This window comes from Mugil cephalus, chromosome 10 (assembly GCF_022458985.1).
Source record: "Mugil cephalus isolate CIBA_MC_2020 chromosome 10, CIBA_Mcephalus_1.1, whole genome shotgun sequence".
NCBI lineage: Eukaryota > Metazoa > Chordata > Actinopteri > Mugiliformes > Mugilidae > Mugil > Mugil cephalus.
In genome coordinates, this window is record NC_061779.1 from 16,221,960 (window position 1) to 16,244,895 (window position 22,936).

The 22,936-nt window shown below is 46.0% G+C and overlaps 1 protein-coding gene across 3 annotated transcripts in view; it reads right to left on the reverse strand.

Annotated features, from left to right (window-relative positions):
- syt7a (synaptotagmin VIIa) overlaps nucleotides 1-22,936 on the reverse strand; it is a 77,875-nt gene that overhangs the window by 13,130 nt on the left and 41,809 nt on the right. The window contains exons 4-8 of one of the 3 annotated variants that reach the window (XM_047595466.1): nucleotides 21,910-22,044; nucleotides 15,802-16,233; nucleotides 12,187-12,318; nucleotides 2,756-2,858; nucleotides 29-296 (exon numbers count right to left, since the gene is read on the reverse strand). In XM_047595466.1, coding sequence (XP_047451422.1) covers nucleotides 29-296; nucleotides 2,756-2,858; nucleotides 12,187-12,318; nucleotides 15,802-16,233; nucleotides 21,910-22,044 — 1,070 coding nt within the window. Of the gene's footprint in view, nucleotides 1-28; nucleotides 297-2,755; nucleotides 2,859-12,186; nucleotides 12,319-15,801; nucleotides 18,671-21,909; nucleotides 22,045-22,936 lie in introns of those variants that run through there. The other 2 variants (XM_047595465.1, XM_047595464.1) reach the window with 2 other exon arrangements.

Consider the following 22,936-nt stretch of genomic DNA (forward strand, 5'->3'; position numbering starts at 1 on the left):
GAATTTGATGAGTGGAAACAATACAAACCCTCAAACAGGAAGGTTTCATTCCAGTGGGGGTTGAGGTTCTTCCTCTTGACCTTGGTCTCCAGCTTGTGCTTCTTGTCAGGCAGCAGGTAGATTTTGACAAAGGGGTCGGAGGTGCCGGAGAAGTCCTTGGCCGGGAGGTCCTGGCCCCTGAGAACTTTGACGGTGAGGGTCGTGTTCTGGAAGCTGTAGCCTATGCTGAACTGGATCCGACCCAGCTTTTCACTGATAGGCCCTTCACCGTCGTCATCCTCTGAACCTGGAGACAGCTGCAGGGCCACAAAAACGCAGACGGATAAATATAAAAGCGCACACATCGGGCAGTAGCAGACACTCACACGAAAAGTTCAGTTCAAGGGCGCACACTTTTTTTTTTTTTTTCTGTGTCACAGGCACACGCACAGAGACCTTGACGGAGAGAAGCTGTGAGGGGGGGAGGTTTTACAGCCGCATTTCTGTCATGGCGCTCTCAAACAGCTGCTCAAAAGCAGAGATTGGTCTGACATTAAGAAGACTGAGAGAGTTTAATTTCCTTACTAATGTTCTTAAGAGGCAGGAGGCACTCAGATTGAAGATAGGGGAGCTTTAGGCCACCCATTCTCTTTCACAGCCACTCTGACTGCTTTATCATTGCTGTGGACTAAAAGGCCACTATCTGATAGAAGCAGCGGATGGCAAGAGGGAGTGAGAGAGTGAGAGACAAACAGAAAAGAGTAGAGGAGAGAGAGAGAGAGAAAAGGCAGTGCAGGGAGAGCACAGCTCAAGGTTGGCATTCTGCTCTTGCATCTGTCTTTACAGTCACTTCTTTTCTCCCCGTGGCTCCACCTTCTGCCTCTGCCTTTATTTTATTTTGTTTTATTCGCCCTCACTCTCTAACAATAGCATTCATTTGAACAAAGAGTTTGAGGACTTTACGTGGAGATAAGCAACCAGCAGTTCATAAAAACACACTGAGCAAGAGCTGAAACAGCTAAAAAGACGCGAGCTCTGAAGAGTGCTCTGCACTGGGAAGGTTTTCTCTGAGTAATACGCGAAATTGTTTATTTTGATGCATTACGCCGGAGCTACAATTTCAAAGTGACAAAGACTCACTCAGAATTTGTCAATATGGCTTTTAGAAATATCGGGCAGAGCAAGTGTGAAATATTCCAGGTACAATTTATCCAACAGTGTGAGTCACCTTGGGCAGCTTGTCTCATTGTGACTGCCACTGCAGGGACAACCTGGAGTGTTTGGTTGTATTTGACTCCTTTTCTTCTTTAAATCCACCGTCTATTTGCATTGAGGATGACTCTGCAACACTAGTCTCTCCAGGGTTTCCTCTATCCGCATACTTTTATTTTTGGACTTAATCAAATATTATGAAAGCACACTGAACACTTAATTATAAAATTATGGACAAGATCAGTCCACTCTAGTCTGACATCTTTATTAATTATGTTGATGTGCTGGTTCAACAGTGTTTCTCTCTTACCAAACTAGTCAAAATCACAGCATTAGTCCTGAAGATGTTCTCATGATTATCTAAGACTGACTTGGCTCGCAGACAACATCTTTAAAAGTGTGTTTTATAAACTCGAGCTTAAAAGATGATCATTCCGTGTGCATGATGGATGCAGTGTTTCTGGAGCCTGCCGCGCTCTAGGGAGTAAAAACCAGAACATCTTGGCATCTGCTGCTAAAACTGTGTCTTATGAGTCCCCAAAAATCGTGGAAGTGAATCCTAAACAACCGAAAAGCCTAAAACTATCACTGATTTGATCTCACTAAGTGTGATGGAAGTTGCAGGTTTTTACCCGTGCGGGAGGCTCAGAAGCCTTAAGCAGAAACATTCACTGAGGAGAATTAAAATGACACAAAAGTCGCCAAAGGTGTCGCCGCCACAATTCTGAAAGTCTCTCTCTCTTTCTCTCGGCAGTGCGTTTTTTTTGTACGCACACATTTTTAGTTCTTCAGACGTCCTTGTCTGCAACTTTCCACAATGTGAAGTCACCCAAAATAAATAAGTATTTATCTCTGCAGATTGTGGCATTGTGGCCTCAGGTCCTTGGCAGAGCTTCGGTACATTCATTCCAGCCTGGCACCAGCATTGAAAAATAACAATTGGGAGCACTGTGACCCAGCTTTAACGTATGAATAGGATTTTCTGGTGACAGCTCCTGAATGAAGCCAACGTATGGATGTAAGGATGAACGGGTTTTCCGTAAAACTATTTAAAAACCACACGAATGAACCGCATTGTTGAAGTGGTTGACATATTCCTCAATAAGATGACGATGGGCACAGTAGATTATTTTGACTCAATCCCACGTAGCTTGCACTGGTGCCATAATTATTATTAATCATAATAATTTTACATATTCATCAGCTCTGGTTTGAGACAGGCTATAATCACTGCCGAGCTGTTCTCCCTCCTACTTCCTAGACGTTCTGATTGGTGATTCACATCTTCAGTAGAAACCGGTGGAAGCTGCAGACAGGGTGGTGGTGTTACTGAGAGAGAAGCTACCATTATAATGTTGTTTGATGGGTTTTTAAGGGAAAAAAAAAACACCTGATTTATCTTTTCTGTGTGAGCAAAGGATCTTAACTGTGAAAACCAGACCTAAGTCAGAGCACAGAAGTATGTGGACATGGCAGATGAATTCGTTTAGTCACGTATCGCAGACTGTGAATCATCAGCACACGTGACAGTGGGACTGACGCGTGGCGGGACAGGGGGTCTTACCATCACCATGTCTCCGGTGAGAGAGTTGGCCAGGTCAGTTACGGAGGAGTGGCCGTCAGCATCAGGGGGTTGGCCCTTGGGGCTGTTAGCTGGCTTGTTGCCCCTGTAAGCAAAAACTCAGGTTGACAGAGGAAAAAACGCAGAGGACAAGCGCTCAAGCTAACTTATCTACAGAAAGAGAGAACGTCTGAGAACACGGGGAGTCCAGCCTCCACCTGTTTAACGCTTGAAGGCTGCCTATCTGAAAACGGTCGGTCCGCTCCAAGTTTACTTTGCATAGATGCCACTTCAGAGTAGCAGCACTTCAGTGCTTTTTGTCGGCAACTAACTTGAGCGAAGCCAAATAAAATCTGCCAATGATGCTACAGATCAATGCCGGGCGCCAGACCTGAGGACAATTGATGCAGCGAGTTGTGTTTGAGGAAAATTGGAGTCTGAGGCGACTATATGTGAGTCCGGTGTGGCAGTCGTCCACATTTCTAACAAGAAAGTTACCTCCACCAAAAGAAAACAACAAAAAAAAATTTAATAACACAACACAAAACAGAACAGAAGGACTAAAATTAATTATCTCCATATCCCCATAGAGTTAATGATCGACCTTTATTCACTCTGAAGACATTAACGAGACACACATGTATAATGACAGATATAGCAACATGACGTTACAACAGAAACAACAGACAGACATGAACAGCAACATGTAGAGGACCAGACGTTTGACAAGACAGACGTTGAACAGTTTTGTAAAGTATTTGTGTGTTTTAATGTCTCTCAGTTGCATCAACAACACAAATGATTTATTTGTTTATTTATTTTTTAAAAGATGCGAGAAATAAAGGAGAGAGCAGAGGTCTCCCGTGGCACAGCTGGTACTCAGATACAAATGTTAATAGATTTAGTTCCTTCACGTGAGGATTGTTAAAAACATTCGGGATAAACACTCTGGGAGAAAAAACCTCCATGTTCATACATCATGTAAAAAAACAAGAATCACAACGTGGAAATAAAAGGAGACCAAAGAAATCAAACAAATAAGAGTTGAAATCATGAGATCAAAGAAAGCATGAGCAGAGATAGAACAAGAAAGAGTCAAATGCAAAAGTCCTTGCCAATGTAAGGTGACACATTGGACACACAGCACTCCATAGATGACTGGTCAAGGCACATGGAGAGGCTGAACACTGAAACACCATTAGCCAATAAACAAACGGTAAATAGAGGAGAAAAAGAAGGACACACGCACACAGAAAGAGAAAAGAAATGAGCAGACGCAGAGAGGATGCTGAAGTTGCAAACACAAACACACACGCACACCGGACAGAAATCATAAGGACTGAAGATAAGATAGAAGTTCAGAAAGGAATGTAAGAAATAGAAAAGCAAGCTGAAAAATATTTGTCTGTATTAGAAGAGATAGCAAGTATTAATAGCATGAACAGTACAAAAACCAAAAAACCAAACAGAGAGAGTGAGATTGTTACAAACACCAGCACATTAGAGAGAAAAACAGAGCTGCAAGAAAAGATAGGGAATGAAGGAAGGAAGCCTGGAAACACAAGAGAGGCTTAGTTTGGTCAGTCTGATAAGTATCAAAGAATAAGAGACAAAAAGAAAGAGCTACGCACATACAATATCTCTAACAGGAGACAAAGGAGAAAACATGCGAAGAGGAGAAAAAGAGCACAAAGAAGAAAAGAAAAAGACAATAAATACAGTTGATCATCAGGAAAAAGAGAGCGAGAACCACCGTTCTTTACGAGAAGAGTTCAAAATAATCGATAGATGATACAGTATGGAAGGGAGAAAAAAGGTAGATATACCGTACAAAAAAATAACAGCACAAAAAAAAAGGGGACGAATAGTAAGAACATAGGAGAGGCACATTTAGAGTGTTACAAAAGAGGGCGTCGTTGGGATTTAAGTACTGAGTACAAATGACAAAGGTTCATTTTAAAACTAACCTGATTTTCCAACCATTTAGCAACACTCTAAAAGTGGGGACTGGGGACACAGGGGCCAAAGCACGAACTGGCATTGGCTACATGTGCATATATAACATATGCAAGTAGATGTCACTCGAGAGAGTGAAGGCAATGCCTTGGACAGGCCATAAACAAGGAGCCCATAGAAAGTCTGTCTGTCTGGCCAGCATTCTCTGTCGAGCTTTTCACTGAGAGAATGGATGTTTCTGGGGTCGTCCTCATTTATTTTTTTTTGTTAGGCGCACTAAACTGCAAATTTGGATGGGAATAGATGTTGAATGCAATAATGTGTACATTTTTTTTTTCTTTTTTTTTTTGCAGAAGACAAGGACAAAACCAGGGGAAAATATACTGACAAATAGACAGACAGAAAAAAAAAGCAAGCAAACAAGACGGGCGAACAGACAATCACTTGAACCAGCAAAGGAACCAGAGCGAGACGGGGGGGAAGGAGGGATGTTAACCATTTCACGAATGGAGGGGAATATTCATCAATTGGTGTTAGTCGTATTAGTTGCCTAGGGAGGTAATTGCATTTTCAGGGGGCTGTTCGTTTTTTTTTCTTTTTTTCTCTTAACTGCAGGCAACGGGTTTGAGAGGAGAGGAAAAGGCTGGGTAGAAAACTTTATATAAGGACCGGCTCTAAAGCGCGGAGACACTCTGGGTTTGAAGTAAAGCAAGGCACCTCCCTCCTCCTCCACCTCTCAACTATCGATGGGGGAGTGAACGTCTTGAATTATTCATTCTCCTTCATGCTTCATTCAGGGCTTCAGTGCATTCTCAGGTAAGAGCTAGCGCTGCCAGGGGAATGGCCTTTCTACCAGCCTTGCTCTACAGCACCTGAGGTGGTCCTCTGCTTCCTGCCTCCAGGCTGTTTAAACAAAGCGGCTGGAGCTGCAGTTTTGTTGCAGAGAATAAGTCACTTCCTCCAAATCGCGCTCACTGCGTCACAAATCGAAAAATGAGTTCAGTTTATTTAATTTCTAAAAAAGCAATATTAATTGTGGCAGATGGTCTAACTACAACTGCTACGTCTTGGTGCCAATGCGTTTTCCGTCTGACCCCTTGGGGGGTTGATGTGGCTGATAAGACTCCGTAAAGCCTGCAGTTGTCTACAGTATCCAGTGGGAGGCAGAGTGGACTCAGATCAGATTCTCCCACTGCTAAGACACAGAAAGTGGGCTGTTGGCATAGCAACGACTCTAGAAACACAGACCATACATATGGGGGTTTGGGGGTGTTTGTGATGAGATGCTGTAAGGAGAGGGGGGCGAGGGGAGGGTGTGTTTTGGAGGGGTGCAACGAACAAGCAAACACACTGAGAACAGAGAAGGTATAGGATATATGACAGGTACGGGTGAGAGCCTCGCGGACACACACATTCACGTAAACACACATATGGAGGCAGGCGGGGCCACTTTGGGTTTCACCGTCCTGTGATACTATCCTGTTTTGTTACCTGACCGAGGGCCAGCAGCTCGTAGAGAGGGGGAAGGGGGGGAAAGACACTCCACTTCTAGGCTGGAGAGAGACGCGAAAAAGAAAGCCCAACCCAGCCCCTCTTTTTTTTTTTTTTTTCTTTTTTCTCAGACATTCATACTCGCCACCCTTCCTCAAAAACATGTCACACTCAAACAAACACGTTTGCCCGAGTCCATGAAGTGACGTGTTTCGGCACTCGATTTCACAAGCAGCCCACAAGATCCATCGTCCTTTCGGGGCACACAGCACGCTTCCCAGGATCATACACAGCCGCGCGGCGCGGCGCCGCTTACATAACCCACTCATCATCCACATGAAACACATGTACGTTCACACCAGAGTCAGACCTGCTGCTTCACTTCTCAGGCTACAGCCTCAAATTCTGCCACGGCATATAAATATGGACGCCTTCACTGTCGGCTAATTGCTTCCTGCCTGTTGGAACTGGAAATGTGTCTAAAATAGCATCATTTAGTGAAATTCCATTTCAGGAATAAGCGACAAGGGAGGCGCTAAACACAGCCTTCTGTGTATCTGCCTCCTTCTCTGAACCCCAGGACGGAAATAGAAAACCAGAACCAACATGGTTCAGTCACCTTATAAGTAGTCATATTAGGACACAGTTCCTTTCAGCTTTCCTGTTCACTGCCCTCCATAAACTGAGCACACTGTGAAAACAGCGAGTTTGATTACTATCAATAACAGCACACAGTCCCGCTTCCCTTTATGGCCTCCCAATACTCTCTGCAATTTAGCATTCACGTCTCGGTGCTCAGTCAAACAACAGACCTATCATTCCAGTATGAATAACACGAAATCGTTTACGCGTTTGGAAGGTCCATTAAAACTCCAAACACGAGTCGACTAAATGTTTTGAATCCTGATTCGTTCGAAAGGCTGCCTCCGAGGTGAAGGCTCCTGCTGCACATGTGCCACCTGTTCTGAGGCGGGACGCGCGAGTCCCGGGGTTAATGCTCCTAATAGCCCGTCTCCCCAACCGCCATCCATCCATCTATCTGGATGCAGGAGATGAGCATGTGTACCAGCATGTACCTGCTGGCTAGAGTGCTGCCTCCAGCCACGCATAATGCATGGATGTGCAGAGTACAATAAGTACTCCCTCTCGATGCTCTCGTGGACGGAAGATGGATTTGTGCTATGAATTTTCTCTCGTCCTCCCCTGAGCTGCGGTTAGATGGATGGATGGATGTAAGAATACACGCCGCCTCCTCCTCCTCCGCCTCCGCCTCCTCCTCCTCTCTTTGTGCCTCCATTTTTTCTGCCATAACGCAATCTACTTCCCCCCCTCTCTTAGCATGTAACTGAACGCATCTCAACATTGCCCCTGTGATGTGGTGATGAGCACAGTGGCCGCAGGGAGCCAAAGCCTCGGGGACGGTCTCAACCAGAGCCCCTGAAGACTCTGATGATTAGTCGGGCCTGCAAAGCCCTTGTCACAGGAGGAGCACAGTGTCAGACTAGCAGAGCATAGCATAATCAATTTACATGTTTATGTACACACACACACGCGCGCAGATTATATCATCTGAAAGAATAATAACAGCATTTCTGTCGGGCCTGAAATGTTAAACAGCACAAAGGCCCAAACATTATTGTTTTTTTATTACAAACCCCTTGAGATAAAACATCTCGTTTTCGAGGGGACACTTAGAACGAGCATGCAGAAAAACACAATGTGAGCAACCTCAAGATGACCTTACTTTACATTAGCCTAAACACACCACGCAGCACTGGATGATTTAACTCCTCCTTCTCGACTAATGCAGTTATAGGACGAACCCGCAGTCAGGATGTTAAATATACACACATTTATATTGATTTCGGTGAAGGGTCATAACCACCATCCACCGTGTTTGCCTTAGTCTTTCATGTCGAAGTTAAGCAACGTAATAAGCTCATAAATTATGGAGCAATGTTATATAGCCCATTTGGCAATTAACACACACTCTGAGACTCTCAGTGAGTGTCTTTGAGCCAGGGCAGTATACATCTCTATCTATTAATATCTGTGAGATGTGGTCTGAAACAAGAAACAACTCTGCTGGCTTACACAAAATGATGTAACATGCATGGATGAATAATTGAAGGACCACAGGCAAGTGGATTGAATGTTAATGTGGCACATGGATATATCCCGCCTCCTCTGCCCTGAACCTCCATCCCCATTGGGCTGTTTTCACTTGATGCTCAGAGAAGGATCTAGACTCAAAGCTCTTGGGTATTGTGGCTTCTCTTTACAGCAGCCCTGGAGAAAAAAAAAAAAAAAAAACTAACAACAAAAAAACTACAGTATATGTTCACTGAATCGCAACCGAATTCTACGAGTGAAGACCAATGAGGCATTCACAAGCCTCTGTAACATCCTAATTAAGCCTTCCAAGGACCACAACCTATGGGTGACTGGGATGTAAACATCTCAGCATGCGCCGATTGTGCTTCAACCACAATCAGAGCAAAGCACGCTTTTTTTTTATTCATTTATTTATTTATTTTATATCGTCTGCTGTATCGTCCTTCTATTTCTCTCCCTTGAAAATGTCCAGAACATTTCTATCACTATAAGCAACTCTGTCGGTCCGTTTCACTTCATAAACAAACGGCCGCACAGGACACTTCCATCCAGCGGCCGCGCACACACAAGGTCGGTGAAGGAGCATGACGAATGTCACGGACGATAACACCTCCTCATGGCCAGAGCATTTATTTGGACTGCCTTTAACTACAGCCAGGAACAATGGAGCATTAACACACCACTGGAGGGTTAATGACAAGCCTCTCTGCTGATTGCCTTAAGTGCTTTACATACATTCTCACTATACAAAGATTCTTTGGCTAATTGCGGCGTAAGTAGTAGGTTACTGACGAGGCAGAGAAAACACTCAGCCCCTCCTCTTTTCTTCTTTCTTTTTTTGTATCAATACAGCTACGTAAAAATACTTAATAAGAGGTAAAGGTCACACATTTGACTTCAAGTTTAGTCAAACATGACATAATCAGATTGCCTCTAGCCTTTTACTTCTATAGTCGGCTAAGGACTTCGTATACGGCAAGGTTAAGGTTAATGCAGCAAGGGGTAAGATCACGCTGAGGTGATATGACGTAGAGCCGACGCATTGTTGAGAGGATTAAGGAAAAATCCCTGCGGCAAAGTTTGTCTTAGGTTTTAAAATTTTTCCCTAATATTTGCTCAAACAGCGCAAACAACAAATAGATGTTTGCAAAGTGACCAACGCCCTCTAACCTTAACCTCTCATTGTACTATATGCATTGGTATCTACGCATGGTATCAGTGTTATAATTAAAAAGCACTCACAAGCAGCTAAAAGTTGTATTTAAGTATCGTATTTGTACTTTCTAAATGTACTTTGTTCTTCTCAGCCAATGGCTGTTTGAGTAATTTAGGGCGCTGAATGTCAGACTGCAGCTCTTTGCTATTCAGGAGTGGAGAGAATTCACTTTGATGTTACCACTGATGGTGTCAACATTTGAGTCCCATAAACTATTCACATTAACTTCAGAGGCTTTATGTTTGGTTGAAATAGTTTGCCAGTGACATGCCATCCAGGTGAATAAATTCACGGGATGAGACATCTGTGATGCAGGTGGAAATGAGCGATGGGTACAAACACATGAGTGATTGCGCAGGCTGCGACGATATGGCTAGAAACAGGGCGTGGAGGAAGAAAGACGGGGAAACGCGTGACTTTGTCTCCGGCTCAAGAGTCCCCGTCCAGAATGAGCAATACGCCAAGAGTGTGATTGATTAAATTATGGTTAGACATCTGTGAAGTCAGCACTAACACCACGGGGAATGATAAACTCCCCGCAAGCTTATACCTTGCATTTCTAATAGACCGTCAACGTTTACTCAAGCGTCTAAATTTAGCAGCCAATTAAAGCGTGGCTAAGTGATTCATTAAGCATTTGAATTTGTAATTTTGCATGAAACAAACACAACAATAAGTGGCTCAAGTGGAATTAGTTAACATCTCCGGGGAAGGATAGACGACAGGAGCGCGCAAGAGGGTCAAGACCTTCAAAGCTTTCATTAGAGTCCTATCTTTACTCTTCAGTCCGCAAAAACTGTAAGCCGTAAGTTATTCTATTTTGAGCGAAAGCAATTAAATGAAACTCGGGTTAATCCAGGAAGCACTGCAATGTAGTCAATCACAGTCATTTAGTCGAGGTGGACCATCGCTGGTCGCGTTCAGGACCAACGACCAACCGCGTGCTGTTTAGCCCTTTAGCGGATTTCACAACCCATTTGCAGGGGGGGGTTTCCAGGTGAACACAAAAAGCTGGAAAGGCTATGAAATGTAAATTACACAGAAAATTGCTCTCCTGCGGCTCCACAGGTTCCACACTAATCCTGAACAATGTGGTCGGTGCTCACAAAGGTGCTCACAAAGGCGACATTCTTTCTCAAAGAAGTGACTCTTTGTGTCTCCGCTGTGTTGACTCTAGGAAAACGCCCCCGAACGCTTTGGGCAGGAGGCTAACATGAGGCGAAACAAAAAGATAACAACTTTTTATGATGGGTGGGACGACGATTGGGACGGCGCTAAAGACGCAAGGGACCCCGCTAAAGTCTCCGGTGGAGACGGGGGAATCGTGTGCAGCTTGATGCTGCAGCTGTGCCGTCCAGATAAGAAAACAGTTACCATCTGTATTGTAATAAGAGCCCTAGTTTTAAATCATGTGTCAAATTGATGAAACACTTGTGAATGAGGAATAATTGGTGTGACGAGTACATCAGAATTTGCTCACCCTCCCAGGCCACTTTGTTTTAAGGTGTGTGTCATATTATGTATCTCCAAATTGTCTCCCATTTGTCACAGAATCAAAGTGAGGTTAAAACTGCCTAATTGGACTGCAGGGGAAAATGAGTGTGTCGCGTCTGCCACGGGGCTGGACCCAAAACAGAATTTCCCTCCGACTCTCTGGTGTTACACGCCGCCGGTGCAAATAATCCAAGCTACCATCCGCGGCACCGAAAAAAAAAAATGGCTTGAGCTGCCTGGTGCACCAGCCACACGCACTGCCGCTCATTTGTTAGCCGTAAACTGCTTCACAAAGATCGGTCCAAATTACTAAACAGGCTGCAAACCCAATTATTTCAGGAGGTAGGGTGACGCGAGCGAGGCTGGTGCATCCTTATAGATGAGTGGAAATATTTTGGCTTCTCGCATGTAAGTTGGCTGGCGAGGAAAAGGGTTATTTATAGCAGCATGTTTATGTAAGTGACTAACATGTTGTGGAATAATGAGGAGGCTCTCTGGGCCCTCGCGGAGCTACAGAGACGAGACTCTCAGAGCAGCAGAGGGTGATTGAAGGAAGCTAATGAGCAGGAAGGAAAAAGGAACACAGAAAGGCAGAGAGGACCGGGATAATAAAAGCATGGATATACAAAGGAAATACGACAATTACCGACGGGAGGTCTCTGAAAGGCGGGAGTGAAAAGACAAACAAATCGAGATGAAAATGGTGGAGGGAAATGTCATTGCGATAGGGGAGATAGTTATCGTGATCAGGAAGAGAAGAAGAGCATGGGCATGGGAAAACACAGCTTTATTTGATTGGCCTGAATGTTGCCACTAAAAGCAGAAAAATGGGCTGCGAGAATCTGTGATTTATGAGCTCATTACTGCTTTCCAGCTAACACCCAGATTGTTTTATCTCTTTACTTATCTCAGCATTTCAGGATTATTTATTTATTTTTGTACCAGTGCAATTTCAGGTCCATGGCACGATACGTTTAAGTGCAGTGACTCACCTAAAACGCCATCTAACTAAACTACTCTCCTCTACCTAGTTTCGGAAATCATTTTTTCCCCTTCAATATCATGTCCTTTGCATCCTTTCATTTACACCCCATTCTCTCTTTATCTTTCTCTCTCTCTCTAACACACACACACACACACACACTCACACATTATCTGGTACCTCTTCTCAGGAGGGGGCTCCTGATTGGCCGGCGGCGCCGCCTGCGCTGTTTCCTGCAGGTCAGGGATATTGGCAAAGTCATCTTGCTCTGCCACGCCAATGGTCAAAGCCAGGACCACCAGCTTCCCTTCACTGGCTCCCCAACAAAACAAAATACAATAGATAGAGGCGGAGATAGAGAAGGAGGCGAGAAAAAAAGATGCGAAAGATAGAGGAATTGAACACAAAGGAGGCGTGGTGCGGGGGGGAGAGAGGAGAAGGAGAGGTCATTTTAGGTGAGGAGGGGCAGCGGACGGAGAGAGGCGGCGGAAACAATAAGAGACCGTGTGAGAGTAAACAGAAGAGTCAGCAACAGAGAGAACGGTCATAATAACACCACAGCAGTGAGCACTCGGTCCGGGGAAGGATATTAAGAAGGTGCCTCAATGTGAAAGGCCAAATTGATAACGATCTAATGATTTTAATGAAGTGGTGCTGACAACAGGTGCGGAATGTTTTCAGATCTGACCGACCAACAAATAACTCGGGGAACTGTAGGTGATTAGTTCGTGGTTGCTAATGAATGTGATATTCAGCGCATCAGCAAACACGCGTGTATATCTGTAGGTCTCTGTGCACATACACTGACAAAACACCACACACACACACACACACACACACAGTCGTTTATCTAGTTATTTAACCTGCCTCCTGCTCCCCCTCCAGACTCACCTTTCCCATGCAACATGCTGGGCGTCTTTCTCCAGAGTTAAGATTTAATTAAGCCTCATTACGAAGATCTGGACTAATTGTTTCTATTTGAGCGACACAGTATCTTGAGGTGCGCGCCGTGTGTCACCGTTTTCTGGGTCAATGCTCTCTCACTCTCCCCGCGTCGCACTCTTCTCATTTCATCTCCCGCTACAGTCGCTCTCCAAACCCCCCCACCCACTCTTCCTTCCTCATCTCCACCCCCCCCCCACCACCACCACCACCACCACCACCACCCTACACTTAATTCCCAGCCTCCTCCTCCTCCTCTCCTCCTTGTCACCCACACCCACGGTTCTATAGCTTAAGCCCCCCGACTGCATTACAACGTCTCGGCTAAGAAAAGCTGTGGCGAGATATCACCCCCAAACTGCCCAATTTCATCTTTCTCACACTCCGTGTCAAAGGCTTTTCTCGCGGCGCCATCAAGCTTGTTTAATAATCTTCCTGTTATACACCAGCGGTTTTATGTCTGGTAACTCAAGTCATCAGATTAACAGTTGCTGGCACCACCTGTCGCAAATCGATTTTATTAAAGTGATTTTTCTTTTTTAAATTCTATTTATTTTTTCATTGCTGTAATACACTTTTAACAACTTTAACTTGTTATTAGTTATTTCATCTCAGGCCGTATAAGTGTTACAGTTGAAAGAATTTCTTAATTATTATTATTATTATTTTTTTAATTAATTGAGGTATTTTCTGATCTTTCCACAACTTAACTGCAGAAGCACCATCTTGCATAAATGTGGCCCCTGCTCATAATCACTGGCCCACGGTGCTTGTATTGATAATGTAAGTGTAATGGTTATTGGATCCCTCTTCTCCCATCACGTTTTAAGTACGAGCGTTTACACTAAAGAATGTAGTGAGAGCACTTGACTCGATGGACTGAACATTAGGGAGGGAGGAGACACTGAGGACACGAGGATAAGTTATTGGTTTAAAATCAAACGGCAAGAAAACCCGCGTCCCCAGAGACCCATTTGGTCAAACGTCTCCAAAAGCTACATTATCTGCGTCAATGACATCAACACAGTCGTTTGAGCAATGATTCACCCGGATAGGGAATCTGGCGAGGGCTGGAATTAACTGGCTCAAACAATGGGTCATGTCTATTACTGAACCGGCCTGTCATCAATCATACGAGGTGAGGCTCTTGCAGAAAAATTAAATACAACAACAATGACCTCAGTTTCACATTTGCGTGATGAGTGGTGCAGCTGACTATTATGGGCGTTATTCTCGGTGACCTTGGCGCTCGCTCGTGGTACGGCGCTGATGCTCGGGGGGTAGCCGGCGGTGTTAGCTCAGCTGTGTCACACTCAAGAGGCCAGAGAAGCTTCGACGTGAATAAAAAAAAAAAAAAAAAAAAAAAAGGAAAAACCAATTGTGAAAAGCTACAATAAAAGTGATTGAGTGCACGTTAAACGCATGTCGTACTTTGACAGTGTCCTTGCTCATCCCTTCATCATGACCCGTCTCCCTCCTCTGCCCTCCTCTTCTGGGCGTGAAGCAACAATATGTCGTGGAAGCGACGGCGCTGGTGACATAAGATCAATGCTTCAGGGTTAACACGAATCTACACTCAGCTGATTAACCCTTGTTCTTACACTGATGCACAGCGACAGACAGGCTGTGTGAAGTACACATGTTGTAAGGCAGTCTGGCGGCGCAGCGATCACGCTCTCCATCGGCACAAAAGTTACAGAGATTCAGAGTGAAGAGCTGCCAAATACTCATGAAATATGGATCAGGCTTCCTGGTGCGTTTTCTGTAGAGGGCATTTAACAGTCATTCCGAAGGGTCGCTCAGAAACGGCGTCTTGTAATTGGGTGAGACGGTGTGAATATACAATATATTGTGACTTCTCGTGACACCACCTCATGAATATCGTGAGCTAGCATTCTAGCTCCTGTCCTGTAAAGACGATCGCGGCAGTCGGATTGAATGCCAACTAAACAGATGTTGGTGTTTAGCGGAGCATACAGCGTAAACATTGAACAGTTTTTTTTTTTTTTTTTTCTACGGAACGGGACAGAAATAGCCCCACAATATGCCCCCCTCCCACCGCCATTTTTGGTAGACACGACGCTCGCGCTGGGATCAGAGAGAATGTTTTGTGACAGATTGTTCACATGAAGCTTTGCGATTCATTAAAACCCATCAGCGAGACAGCAGACGGCAAGAAAAACTAAAACTAGCACTGCTCACGTTGTCTCCATTAAGTAAACACTCATCTGGGATAGGAGAAAAAAAAAAGTGACGCATCTCGACACAACTGCAGGGCTTAGCGCTGAAAGACAACAGCTTATTTACATTCATATCCTATCCTTAGTAATGTTTTAATAGATTTTTCATAATATAAGTCTTTTTTCTTGCTTCACCGTCTCCATTAAGCTTCATCATCCTACATCAGCCTCATGTGCTATAATGTGAAGTGAATTATCTCTGTGACTGTGTATAAAAAACTCCTTGCCAGTAGTAGGATTCACTAGAAGCAGAAACTAACCCGGGACTCAAACACGCACAACCCACAGACAGAACACACACATACGTGTATGTGCACGAGCGCACGGTTTATATTTTGACAGACAGAAGTAATATCCTTCCCTGGATATCAGATGCAAACTGAAAGGAAACACCTGGAGGGAGAGGCACAGAACAGTGTTTCACAAAGATAAAAAGTAAAAGTAGATTAGTTATTATTGTTGTTATAGACATAGTAACTTTATAATTCTTAGACGCTAAGTGTTAAACATTAAGACAAAAACCTTAAACAGCTAAATAAAATAACATCTTAATGAGGCTTATAGTCTATGACATACTCTACTAAGGTATGAATGAATAGTGAAAGAGACTCACAGGAAGGACTTGACATCAAGGCCTCGATTTCGGATCTGGTCCATCATGTAATCCCAGCTGCCAGGATTTGCACGTGAGCGCCCTCCCGCTCCACCTCCCCTATAGCGGGAGGCACCTGCTGCCGCCGACGCAGCCGCCGCCGGGCCACCCCGTGCACCCCGAGGACCGCCTCGCGTACCTGCGCCCCCACCCTCACCACCGCTGCCACCTCCCTCTCCTCTCCCAGCACCCCCGCCTCCCCCAGGCTGTCCAGGCGCAGTGTGTAATTGTCCCAAGCTCTGGGATGTGGTGGGGGGATGGCAGAGACCAGGGCCCGGGGGGTGGATGAGGGGCTGCTGAAGACTCTGCTGGCGCAGCAGCGTTCGAGGCCGGGCCGGCCCAGAGGAGACGTGCTCCAAAGTTGAAGCATAGGATAAGACCGGATCCCCAAAGCTAGGAGGGCAGAGGAGCAGGGATGAAAGAGAGCGTGAAGAAGGCCACGGCCGGCAGACAACAGGATTATTGGGGGGGGCAAAGGAGTCGGAGGTAGAGGAAGAGGAGGAGGAGGAAGCGGGAGCGGAAGAGGAGCCGTGGCAAGAGGAGGGGTGTTGGTCAGAAGCGGTGAGGTCAAGAGATGAGATGAAGTAGAAAGATAAAGAGTCATCAGAGAGGACACAAGGTGGCACGGGGCAGTAGTGAGACGCAGCAGGAGGAGTCAGGTTGACGTCAGGACGGACACAGGAAAGTTCGCCCGAACAGGAAGTTGACGGTTGAGGGACAGAGGAGGGAGGGGGGTCGATGGTGTTTGAAGAGAGAGGGGGGAAAGAGGCAAAGGGAGGAGTGTTGGGAGGAGGAGACAGGAGGAGGAGGAGAGAGAAAGAGAGGACCGTGAGGCAGCAGCAGTAACAGCAGTAGCAGAAATAGCAGTAGAAGGTGCAGCCTGAGTGATGGTCGCTGTGTGCCGTGTGCTGCTCGTGCGGCTGCGGCGGCGGCCAGCCGTGCGCGGCCTGTGATCTGGCCTTGTGCGTCAGATGCGCGTGTACCTTGCGTGTCTGCGCGGCCTGAGCGTGCTGTTTGCATGAGGGTGTGTTTCGCAGTGGCCGGATGCACACTGTCCGCGCGGGCGTGGAGCGGTTGGGCGCCACGTGGCCGCGGCGGGGCGTGCGAGTCGTGGCTTTGCAGCTGCCGGGCCTCCCCGATGACGGCTTTTTGGTCTGATGAGAGATCCCCATTTCCTCCACTCGTCAGTCAACTATTTCCATCTCTGCTAGTCTCGCCTCCTTTTCTCTCCAAGTCTTTTTCGTCTTTTAAATACGTGCTGCGCCTCCGGAGACATCCGAGCAGCCAACCAAGTTCTACAGGAGGACCCCCCTCCCTCTGCCAGCCTCTCGTTTTCCACTCCTCCCCTTCGTAAATGCTGCTTAATTGGCTCGTCGACTTTCCTTAAATGTCACAACAGCATGGAGGTGACAGACCCTACACCTATGGCGTTATTTATGTGTCATTGCTTTCTTACACATACATGTTTTGCAGACTCTACAGTGCCTCTCATCATCTTTTTCATATTTTCCTCCACTAACTAAATATATCCTCCTCTGTCTCAGATCGCTGTGTAACCCAGACTACCAGAATTAGGTCATGAGAGAGCTACTCACATCATTTAGGTGCAGTTTACTCGGATTTGCATTACTTCACCCGACGCAATTTTGCACAAAGCTTTTAGCGCGATATCCATCACGTTTAACGGTAATAAAAAGGACAATGGAAGATTTCATAGAGCCGGAACAGTTTGTGGGCAAAACTAAACAAAGGGGGAGAGCAAGTGCAGTCGCCTTACGACGGCGACGGAGAGATGGAGAGAGCGATGGGAGCCATAAGAGCAGAGGGTGACGATGGAGGAAAGACGGAAAATGGGGTGCGAGACACAAACACAAGAGACACGGACACTTATAGCAGCCTGAAAATAGAATCCAATTATAGACAGGGGCAAAAAGAAAGATGAGAAGAGGAGAGAAGGAGGGAATGAGGAGCGAGGTAGTGATGAGCGTAAATGTGTTGTGGAGGAAGAAGTCGCGCGCACACACACAAAGTGCCAAAGGAAGGTGCAAAATTTCGGGAGGAACCAAAAATGTAACTGCCTCATTTACAAGACGCCGAATATAGACCCCGAAACATGTCATGACGTCGCGGCTGGTGGGTTACGTGCAGCCGGCGGAGAAAAGCACGCGCTTCACGTTTCGCTTTTTAAAGGCGGCTCCGGCAGCGTGTTGTTGCAGTTAGCGTGTGAAGACGAAACGGTTTGTGTTGCAGTTGCATGCTTGAAATGACGTCACAGGCCGTGCAGCTTCTCACAAAAGTAAATCATCAATCAGTCAGATTCCCAGCAGAAGCTACTGCCTGCCGTGCAGTGGCTGCAGATATGAGTCAGTGTGATGTAGCAATGTGTTTGGAGGTTCTCAGTCATCCGGGTCGTGGTAATCCAACGGGCGTTTAAAAAAAAAAGCCAACTGGACTTGAAGAAGAGCTGAAGAAGCTACTCGGATTAGCGGCGAAACGTCTTCTCAAAACTCTACAAGTCCAGTCGCCTTTTCTAAACGCCTTTCGGATTAGCTTCCCCAGTGCTCACACCTTGATCTCCCATTGTCACCTGAACAGCAGGCTCCTCTCTGCTGAACCCCACCTGATTCAGCTACCCTGAATCTAACAACAAGGCTAACATTTGCGTAGTGGAAACGTGTTGGCTCCCAAAGCCCGGTACTGGACTCACTTGTTCGGCTTCAATCCTCCGGACTGCATGTGGCCCTGGACGGTCTGCCACCTCCCGGCCTTGACTCCCTCTGTCACCATGCTCTTCACGCTGTCACTGCGATAAGGACCCCCCCCAGCATCCCCATGCCCAGTTGCTGCCCCCTTCTGACCCCCTGACACTGCCCCACTAAGAGAAAGAGACAGGGTGCAGAGATCCCACAGCAGACAGACGGTATAGGGTAGAGGAGAGTAATGACAGGAGAGGAGAAAAAGACCAAAGAGTGTGAGAAAGATGCGCACAAACGCGCACACAGGAAAATAGACTGAGCAACCACTCGGCTAAGGAGGTGAGACAGATCAGTAGAGTGTGTGGAGGGGCAGGCCTAGTTCTCCAGGCCAACTGAGAGGCAGGTTGGATGGAAAGGGTCTGGAGTCCAGTGCGGAGACGGGGGAGGGATGGGGGAGAGGAGAGCGGGGAGGAGGAGGAGAATTTACAGGGAGCCTGTGGAGGGTGGAAAACCAGCAACAAGTCACTCCTCTGGGCCTGGAGGACCAATACTACAACTGCCAGCATTCACTAGAGGCAACAGTGTGCGGACACCGGTCATTTAGTTCTTATTTTCTCATTCATTTAGGCATTTGGAGCTTGAGATGCGCTACTATACAAGGCAATTCATTGCAGCAGCTTAGAGCAATGGGAGCACTGCTTGTACTCGAGCGCCTCATAAACAAAGAATCAAGTTATGTGTGAAGTCATTCAGAGTGATATTCTGTTTTTAAAAAGGGGTGGGGGGAGGTGGGCATCTGTTTCTGTAAGATATCCCGCTCTATTTTTAGATCTCTAATCTGCGCTTTTCACAATATCTGTCGTGCATCGATCATACTGGCCTCTAAAAAAGAACCAAGATTAATACTAAGACCTGTTTTCTGCTCAGACTTCCTCTAAAAACTGGTTTGAATTTAAAATGTCATGTTGACACTGAAAGCAGTGATGATCAAAAATAAAGAACATTAGTGCCCTCTGGTGACATGACTACACTTCATTAATATGCATGGTTCTCCTGCTCCTGGAGACAAAAAAAAATGAAAAAAATAAGAGGCACTGAAGATGTCGTTGTCTGGTGTGCGCACACTGGCGCACGGAGGGTGCTAGGCTAGCATCCTGTCCCTACGAAGGTCACCTTTCACATTTAACTCTGACCAATTGACCCCGGCGGGGCACGCGGGCAAGTCATCAATCACAACAGCGGCATGGATGACGCCGCCGGAGCAGCGGCCGGCACGGGAGACGTGGGCCTCATTCATCGAGCCAAGCACAAGGTGAACGTCTTTACTCTTTATTAAAAGTAGGAACGCAGCAAATAAATGCAGCCGTGAATCATCATCAGGTGCGTTCGCAGCAGTGCTCGCCCCTTCAGACACTGATCTGACTGCACTTCACTGAAGAGCGGAAGTGATTTGCAAAAGAAACGTAGCCACATAAAGTCAGCGGCAGTTTTTCATCGAAGCCATGATGAAATGATGACGGATAGGTAAAATATAGAGCAAGATATACTGTACAGTAAATATCATTCCTCAAACTCGAGTGCGTAATTTTGAAAAATGTCAATTCGCTAGTATTTTCCGAGACGATACTGTTGACAAATGCTGCGTTGGGGAGTGATCGCTGATGGTAACCTGTCTGATAAATGAGGCCCCGTGTCGTTACAGAGATTGAAAGCTGCTGATCTCATGAGGATCTCAAGCAGGATATGATTTCCCAGGTGTCAGTTAGCTTTAGCGACACGTTACTGGTCGGAGTCGGGAGGTCGTCCCGTCTCTCTCTCCTCGTAGAGAATGCCTTCATAATGTGTTCTTGTTTTAATTGAATGTCAGGATCTTGACTGATGCAAACAGATTATTTCACCATTACTGCAGCGAAAAGTTCGTCTTTTAACATATTTATTTTGAAATGTGCTGAAAGAACCTAATGATAAACGACGGCTTCCCAAGACACAAACAGTGCGTCTGAAGCCGACATTAAGATCAGCAGCCATCATCTTAGAGTTTTCAGACACTAATCCATATATCCACCGCGTTCATAAGCACACTGCTGCCTCTTTTCTGCAGGCAATTTAACACTGAATCCTCAGCGGCTAAAGATGACCAGTTATTAGACAGTTTATGTGACAGACGCCTGGTAGCAGGATGTCTAAGCTTAGAGCCTTCTCAGTGTCCAAAGGGAGATATGCATGACCTTGCCAGTGCTTTATTGAATTCAAGTGCCTAGTGAGTGAAAAAAAAAAAAAAACTTTCATTGCAGCAAGGAAAAACACTTATACTTTGTTTTCCAAAAATGAGAGACAACATATGCAGTTCAAGGGATTGTCATGTTAGTGCAGCACACGTTAGTTGTTGTGTTGATGGGGATTAGAGGCACAGACGGATGCAAAAACAACAAGCGGCGCCACACGGCAACCTGGTGTAACGGTCAACCCTCCACAACGACAAATTCCCGTTCACACAAGCAGAGGAGAGGGAGGTACGCCGATCACAGAGAAGGTGGGTTAAGGTACGCACATCTCTTTTGGAGAGGAAAACTACGAGGGTTGTCCGTCTCCATGGTTACACTCCATGGGAGAGAGGTGAGAGGTTAGAGGTCAGGTGTTAGTGTGAGGGCGGCAGGGCTGTAGGGAGTGGGGGGGCATCGTGAACGTGCTCCTCTGTGTTCATTTGAAGGTGACAAGATGCGAGGGGAAGCAGCAGAAATTAGCCCGAGGGGGGGTTCGGGTGAGGGGAGGGGGGACTGTGATGCTGCTCTGCCGCTGCAATAATAGTTAAATGGTTGTCGCGGGATGCCAGCATGTGCATGCATGGCATTTCCAACACGCACATTTCCCAAGCAGATTATGAGTAATCATTAGTAATCATCCGTGCCCTCCAGTGTGCTAACATCAGATGGGTTGTTATTGTTGTCGTTATTACTATTGATGACGGAAATTACATTATACAACCAAAACAGGTCCATAAATGTGAAGTTTGTGTTTACTGCAACGCTGTGACATTTATGGAATAGGCTTTTTAACAAAAAAGGGCCTTTAGCTAAATATGCCACATGTTCTTTATGATAAAAAACAATCTGAGGAGTTGAAGCATTATTGAGATTATGAAACTAGCTGGATTTAATAAGCTGTAGGGCATCACGATATACCATGGTTCAATTTTATGAGCGACTAGTGGGTGCTTTTAAAAAAAGGGGGGAAGGTTGAGGGAGGAGAGGAGGAAAGGAAGGGAAAGGAATGAGGGGAACTAAAAGGAAAAGGGGAGAGAGCGGCACTGCCCCTGCCTCATTACAGCCCTGCTCAAGGGGAAGTCTCTTACCAGCCTTGGACCAAGACTCACTTGAGCGTGAGGCGAGGATCTCCATATGGGGCATAGGGAGAAATGTTTAGTACGAACTCCTTGGGCGGATAGGAGCTCCACCTCTGCTGCACTGTGCTGCTGTCATTGTTATTCCAAAAGTCTCTGTCTAGATCACTGCGGCCAAAGAGAGAGACAGGTCAGAGCAACACAACTGTGGACAGCCTTGGCACCAACCAACCACTCGCAACCAGGCGCTCCTCCGTTCGGAGAGGATGCCGGGCTCGGTTTGAGGAGGCGGGTTGTTCTTACAGCTGCATCAAATGGGAGTTTGAAACACCACATGCCCCGGATTATTGTCTACTTTTCTACCTGAAGTAGATAAGTTACCATAGTGGTTCGATTTGGAAAAAGGAAAAAAAAAAAAAAGAAAAAAAAAAGTAGCAGCCTGGGGGGAAAGAGGCATTCACAAAAGCATTTCATAAAGCAATGTACTGTAGCAAAGATAAAGAGACAGAAAAAGGAGATAGATAGCGAGAAAGGAATCATAATTTCATGAATACATACAGCACGTGATTACATTCTGTTCATCGAGCATAGCACCACTGATGAAAGACATTTGAGTAAACATTAAGAAGTCGGGGCCCCGTCCTCGGCGAGTGCAGTGAGGAAGCGTGAACGCATGAGACACAAGGCAGAGAGATAAACCACACACAGTCAAAGGCAGAGGAGGAAAAGGTGAGCAGAGTCACTGATGTCATACAAAAGTCACACGGCAGTGGTCATAGGTGTAGCACAGGGACAGAGCAGGAGAGAAAGGCAGTGCACAGAGAGTAGGAGTCTCAAGCTGAAATGGCCAACAGAGCACACCAATGCTGCTGGAGCCGGTGAGAAAGGAAACGCAAAAAATTTTAGACATTGAAGAACCCAAGTCAGAATACATTCACATACGGTAGCCCAGCAGCAGTCCGTACAGAAAATTAAACTCACAGACGGAAAAATAGCTGAGGCAAAATCAGGCTATAGAAGAAAAGTAGTGGTGAGCGGGTTAATAGAGGCATTTAGTGGA